The sequence below is a fragment of the Orbicella faveolata genome, unplaced genomic scaffold (assembly GCF_042242905.1).
Source record: "Orbicella faveolata isolate gen_17 unplaced genomic scaffold, um_ofav_v1 contig_46, whole genome shotgun sequence".
In the NCBI taxonomy this organism is placed as follows: domain Eukaryota; kingdom Metazoa; phylum Cnidaria; class Anthozoa; order Scleractinia; family Merulinidae; genus Orbicella; species Orbicella faveolata.
This window is the reverse complement of record NW_028301576.1, coordinates 4,370,001-4,377,368: the sequence shown is the minus strand read 5'-3', so window position 1 is coordinate 4,377,368 and position 7,368 is coordinate 4,370,001. Positions and strand designations below refer to the sequence as shown.

At 39.6% G+C, this 7,368-nt stretch overlaps 1 protein-coding gene across 1 annotated transcript in view; it reads left to right on the top strand.

Annotated features, from left to right (window-relative positions):
- The window catches only part of LOC149098040 (uncharacterized), a 63,139-nt gene continuing 55,771 nt past the window's right edge, over positions 1-7,368 (top strand). Inside the window, exons 1-5 of the mRNA XM_089277543.1 lie at positions 1-481; positions 1,352-1,531; positions 2,684-2,759; positions 3,241-3,418; positions 4,136-4,195. Of these exons, the coding sequence (XP_089133669.1) occupies positions 1-481; positions 1,352-1,531; positions 2,684-2,759; positions 3,241-3,418; positions 4,136-4,195 (975 nt within the window). The remainder of the gene's footprint in view (positions 482-1,351; positions 1,532-2,683; positions 2,760-3,240; positions 3,419-4,135; positions 4,196-7,368) is intronic.

Below are 7,368 nucleotides of genomic sequence, written 5' to 3'. Positions count from 1 at the left end.
ATGTCCGCCACGTGGGACAAACAAATTCAAGTTACTTTCAGAGGAGTTTCCCTCGCTAACGAGGAGATAAATATTCTAAAGTTTCCTTTTGTCATAAATCCTCGTTCGAGTCTTTTTCGATACTGGGAAACCGTTAGCTCCATTTTCATTTTTTCAACCAGTCTGATTGTCCCTTACCAAGCAAGCTTTGATTCACAAAGTTCAACGCTTTGGGCTTTGGCTTACATTTTTGATGCGCTATATCTCGTGGATGTGTCGCTGAGATTTTTGGTTGGATATTTCAGCAAAGGAACACTCATCACCGACCGATCGCTTATTCGGCGCCATTATCTCCGTGGCATGTTTATACCGGACTTACTGACCCTTTTACCACTGGATCTGCTGGCTTTTGGAGTTGGCACACATCTCAGATGGCATCAGACATTGACCCTGTTGAGGCTCAACCGTATTCTGAGAGTACTCCGGCTGCTGTCATTTTTCGGTAGGTTGCATACATTTTGTCTTTTAGTCGACATTTTTTTTTAAGCTGCACGCGCTAGATTTCACTTTATTGATTGTACCTCATGAATTTTTAGCGTGTATAAATAATGACTAGAGATTAAAGATTAAAGATTAAATTTATGGCAGAATTCGAGCGACAGAAATCTTAGGAGCGAAATTGTTATACCGCAGCGAAGCAATTTAGATTGCAAACGATGAACGTTTGGCTATTTTAATTTTTACAAGAGGCGATCCTTTAAGCATGCAGTTTTCGTAAGGTGTTACAGGGAAGGTTGTGAAAAAAAGTAATCATAGCTTTTCAGTTTAACCACTTTGAAATGTATATGTAAGAGCTGTTTATTTTTTATGAGGTACAAGGTTCTGGTGGGATTTAGTATGTAGTCCCAGTAATATGTAACGAGCCTTCTTTCGGAAAGAAATTTTGTGGGTTGAACCCCCCTCCCCCCCCCCCCCCCCCAAGCAACAACAATAATGATGATAATAATGATAATAATGATAATAATGATAATAATGATAATAATGATAATAATGATAATAATGATAATAATGATAATAATGATAATAATGATAATAATGATAATAATGATAATAATGATAATAATGATAATAATGATAATAATGATAATAATGATAATAATGATAATAATGATAATAATGATAATAATAATAATAATAATAGTACAGTAAAATTGAGCGAATCAAGCTACACTTAATGGATAAATATCAGAGAAAAATATGAGTTGATAAGAGCCAGTACAGTAATTAATTTTCCTTTACGGGTTTTTAATTCGATTATGAAAAGCTGCTTTTACTATTTATTGTTAATCTTTGGACTTTGGTTTTATTTCAGGAGCACGAGAGATTGAACTGGGAACTAATACGTCACTCATCCGGGCATCGAAATATGCTACAATCGGTACGATCACGATTCATTTGATGTCATGCGCGTGGTATTCTCTGGCGTGTCCCAATATAGGAGCTGCTGAAATGTCATGTGACGCCGAAAGCTGGGCGGTGAAACTTAAAACAGGTAGATCATGCCATGTAAGGCTAATTTGTTCTGATAATTATTAAGCACAAACAATGAGCAAACATTAAACAAATCATGATTAAGCGGTTTGAGAAAAAGAATACACGAAGTTTGGTTGGTCTAGCCAAAGAAAAGCCAAATGGATTTCCTGTTAAGGTTGTGACCACTTGTGGCAGGGAATGTGGGATTTCATGAGCCAATAGCAAACGGTGTTTGGACAGCTACAGGCCTCTTTAGGCCGTTATTTCTTAATTTTATTTCATAATTTATGCATCATTAACTTTAACTTTGTAAATGTAGAATAGCTATAGTTTTTAAACTTTTAACCTTTAGCTTTTAGGTATGCAGGGCCCCTCAGAAAACCAAATAAGTGACGCGTACGTGGGCCCCCTGTTAAAATATCTTTGTTATAATGGGAACACTGTAGTCGATGCGGAATAAGGCTGAGCTTTTCGCTTTACATAATAATGTCGGTTGAGAGAGCTTCCACAGTAGAACCAAGGAACAAATAGATTACATATCTCAAATCAGCCAAACCAGAGGGCCGTACTATACCAAGCGTAGCCACGGGCCAGGGACGACATTTTCCCAAAACGGTCCCTGGCAAGCTCGATGGATGATTTATCTAAACTACTGTACGTCTGAAATCTTTCTCAAAAAATTCCCACGGCCACAGACTGGAAAGACCTGGCTAGGTCGCCTTCCATTCAACCGAAAATTCCGTAACGGGAACAGTTAGTTTGGAAATTTCATGGGAAGGTCCCCAGAAAATCCGAAAATTGTCGAATTTCCAAACATTCAATGAACTGAAAATTAAGGAAATTCGAGGGGTGGTGGGGGGGGGGGGGGGGGGTAATAAATGGAAAGGAAATTCCCGGTAAGAAACTTCGTAAGGTTGTCCTCTTTTTCGGAAATTCCATTAATCACTGGGAATTTCCAGAAATTCAAAACGCAAATTTTTCATAAAAAAGAGCGCTCTTAATTAAATTCGAGCGCGCAGTTCTTATTGACAGCTTACTCACTTCTGACGTTTGTCAAAAAAAAGAAGGGACAAGACCTTGGCCTGCAAGTTTTATCGCCGATCGAGTAGTAACTTTCCAAGCCGTAATGTTTCTTTATTGTTTGTTCTCACGAGCTCGAATTTTATTTTAGGGATCGAACTTACTAGCGTTCGAAGAAAATACGTTCTGTCACTGTACTGGGCAACAGCAACCGCTACCTCCACTGGGTAAGTTTTAACAGACAAATTATTCATACAGCTCCAGCGTCAGGAGTGTAAAGCAGACCACCCACCCAAGCGCCCTCTAAATTTTCACTGGCTCGAGTCAAGTTTTGGCTCATCAATCTGCTTCCGAAACTCTTAAATAATCATGTTAGCTGACCATTGGCAACTGATTGATCGACGCGATAACAACCAGACAGGCAGGCAGGCAGACAGACAGACAGACAGACAGACAGACAGACAGTCAAACAGTCAGAAAGTCAGACAGTCAGACAGTCAGACAGGCGCGTAGTAGATCAAATAGACAGAACAACAGATAGACATTGAGAGGCAGATGGACTCGTCGTTAAGACTGAAAGTATTAATAACCTGAAACCTGTGCTCCCAGGCTGAACGCGTCTGCTAAGGGAAGGTTGTCATCTGTCGCATATCATCAAGGTTAAAATCTCCTATTTTAATCTCATTCAAATTTCATATACGACTACAGCTATGGAGATCTGCATGCTGTTACATTACAAGAAAAATGGTTTTCCATATTTGCCATGTTGGTGGGCATAGGTTTGTTTTTTGGGTTCATATTGGGTGGAATGGCGTCCATGTTGACCAACTTGGATTCACAACGAGCCAGATACATCCATCACCTTGACGTCATCAAAGACCACATGGTATGTTACATAATTATTGGAGGGTTTGAATAAGGGCGTTGGAATCTCAGTTTCTCGTTACATATCTGTGGACGTCTCAGTTATCAGTTAAACTTTTCTCAGCTTTCAGTATAAATATTGAAGATCTGAGATCTCGGCCATCAGTTAAAAAAGCACCTCATTTCTCAGCTGACATTTAAGATGAGATGGGAAATGGTGCGAGCGCTCGCCTCCGACAAATGTGGCCCGGGTTCGAATCCCGCCCGGTGTCATATGTGGGTTGAGTTTGCTGCTGGTTCTCACCTAGCTTCGAAGGTTTTTCTTCGGGTTCTCCGGTTTTCCTCCTTTCTTGGGCAATTGATCAGTAATTAAACTTGCAAACCCGAGTTTCTTATCAGCGGGATAAAAGTTGGCGTTATGCGAACTGAAAACTATCAGCGAGAAATTTAGTTATTCGACAAGGTTAACTTTCAATTTGCTTACTGCCGGGTACGGTCAGAACAAATGTGAAACACGATGGGAATTAGATAGTTTTGTCAGTGATTTCTGCATGTCACTATATTGCCGTTAGACGATGCCTCCGCAGCCAATCAGACTGAGACGTCTATGTCAATAGCGAGTGGTTGTGTTATTATTTTAGCAGAAAGGACACAATTTATAAACGCCATCTTGTTCACTGCCATATTAGTTAACTTACAGCACATCTATTTCTATCGATACTTGCCTTTTTCACTGCAGCGTGATATGAAGATATCCCCCGACATACGTTACAGAGTCCTGGCTTACTACGAATATCTGGTAAATAAATTCTTACTTTTATTATCAGGCACTGTATTTCCATTACTAAGAAACTGCAGGGCAAAACTACTTTTATTCCCTTTATTCTCGACTTACGAGATATAGTTAAGTCTTGCGAAAGCTAGAAAAGTTAACTTGAACTATTTTTCTCAAATTCATTAACAATTTAAAAGGAAATCATGACCGTGACGGTGTTTGGATATCTGGGGTGCTTACCATTTACAAAAACCATCCGGTTAGAAATTTTAGGCATAAACATTAAACAGTTGAATGCCACGTTGCGGGAGAGGGAATCGCTATAAAGTATATCCACATCAGCTAGAGAGACTTGAAACAGCAGGAAAATAGCATCACCACAAATCACAGCCCACATTTTCAGAAGCTTCCCAAACGGAATGGCGCGAACCATTTGATTTTCCAACTGGAATTTCCGGTTTTCCCATGTAAATGGTATGTATACCCCTGATCTTAATTAGCATACATTTTTACGATTTTATTTCTCCGTTTTCTCCTTAGTTTTAGTTTCGATTGGGAAGATACATTAGACATTTAAGACCCTGTTTGACCACATTTCCAAAAACCCCGAAGTTCGTCAAAGTTTGGAAATGTGGTCAAACACGGTCTCTCGTGTTGGATATATTACTTCACGAATCAAAAATACAACGCAAATGCAAATACAGTGGAACCTACCTCTCGTAAGCGACCACCCCTCCTCAGTGGCCAATTTTTCAAAATACCAAAAGTTTCCAAGTCAAATTACTACATTTGGAACCTGTTGTTAACGATCGCGACCACCCTTAGAGCTAAAAGTTAGAAATTTTCTTTTGTTTTTAGCCCTCCGTAAGCGACCACTTGACAGATAATTAATAGAGCGAAAACTGGATAATAGGGTGTGATATTATTGCATTCCTGGGTAGTACCGGATTTTTTTCTCGAAATTGACTTTTCACATGAATAGAACATTTAAAAATTTAAAGAAAAAATGCACATACACGGTACTCTATCTCAAATGTCTTAAAATTACCATATGTTAATGGCGCAAAATTCTTACCCAATATGGTCTAAGCTCTCGTAAGGACCACCTAGGTTTGATAGTGTGGGTGGTGGCTTACGGTAGGTTCGACTGCATGATAAAATTAAATCCAAGTAACTGACAATTATTGTACCTTACCAGGAGCCATAATCGGGGACGGAGACCGTAAGCGCTCGCCATTTCTAGTATTGGGGTTGTCCCCATGATATGGGACAATCATTCTATTTTTAGAACAAATTGCGCCATCGCCTGCGGCACACGCGCGTACATGCTGCGAGGATTTTTGTGGATGTCGCGCGGGGGAAATGGCTTCCGAAATTTTTCATGTTTTTGGCCCACAACTCAACGCATTTACGTCTGTTGGAATTTTTCTTAAGTATTTTCGTCTTAAGCTGCTCCAGTTTGAGTTAAGTAAGACAGTGTCGAATTTAGGTATGTTCCGCGTTAAGCTTATACGTATATCGCTGACCAAGTTGTGTTCCGACGGATGCTTCTTTTACATGAGCTGTACATTACTCCACTTTAAATTTCACATATGTCGAAGATTAACAGCTTTTCCATTAGACAGCAAAAAAACTAGCTGCATATATTTTGATATAGCAGAGCTTCAGGACATCATAGTTTCCTAGCTCCTCTTGCCACACGCTTGCGAGGAATTTAATTGCCAGTCTATCGCGACTGAGAAGTAAAACAAAATAATTGCTAGTTTGGTCAGTTTGAGGTTCGCCTGAATTGTAAGCAACGCTTGATGTTTCATCAAGGCCCAAAAACGTTACGTCCGTAGATACTGCTCAGTTTTATTCGTGTAAAAATCCAGTAAATTCTCTGTTGCCGATGAATGAGAGCGCCCGCCGATGCGTGTTTTGTAGTCAGTAAACATGACAAATTGTACTTCCGCCGCACTTTCGTGTGAGATCATACATCGAACTCAAACAATAACTCTATAGTTTTTAAATATGCTTAAGATTAAAAGTTTGAGAACATATTAAAAGCTACGCTGAAAATATGTGAATAAAGCAGAAATAATCAGCAAAGTTACGACGACGCTTTCTTTAATCAACTTCGAATAACGATTTCGACTTTGTTGATCGAGTTATCAAAACTTCTTGTCTATTTTCATTTTCGCAGTGTAAAACTTCACTATGCTTATGTTGAAGAAACACACATGATGTTAGTAGCCTTTTTTGCGTTGGTGAAATTTGTTGCAGCATCTCAGCACAAAAGATAACTAAAGAAATCTTTGTCAAGATTTATTGACAATTGAAAACACCGACTCGGACTTGAAAGTGCACGAGCTGCACTATGCAAATGAGCTAATTGTACGCGTCAGACTTTCCTTTCAAAAACTTTTGCAAACTCACCAAAAAAGCAGAAACAATAAGAAACCATCAGAACAGGTTTTGGTTATGATTAACCATTGTCTGAGAAACTCACAAATTAACTCGATACCCTGAGTAGAGAGTTGCTATATTCGTAAGTCAGAACAAACGCAAAAACATACGCGTAAGCTTACAACTAGCGCGAGCAGATCTTATTATTCATTCCCAGCGCGAGATTGAAGTCTTGTTTTCGACCCTGAAAAACCCACCTTTTCCATTAGCTCAGAGCATAGAACTGCATATAAGCGCCCTGGTTCGTATTCCCTGCCTTATTCCCTGCCATCGCTGTGAAAAATATGCAAGATAATTTCTCAAGGTGTCTCAACTCTCACCATTTGATCACGCAACGTGACAACATCCCCGCGAGAGCCCCCGACATGTGCGTGGATCCGCGCGGATATATGACGTCAGGATGGCGCAATTTGTTCTAAAAATAGAAAAATTGTCCCATATCATAGGTACACGCGGATCCCAAGGCTTACGGTCTCCGTCCCCGATTATGGCTCCTGACCTTACATAGTATTTATTAGGAATCTCCATTCACAGGTTACATCTGTATGTATTTTTCATTCCTTTACCAACAGTTTCTAGTATATGCGAGATGTTTGAAGTAATAATATCAAGCATGAGAGACAGTGTTTCATCGGGCTATCCAAACACAGATAAGAGAGTTGAAAATTCGACGCGCAGCGGAGTATTTTTTGACGAAATTCGAGGTGTTTGGAGAGCCGACGAAACACTGTCTCGAGTGTTTGATAAAT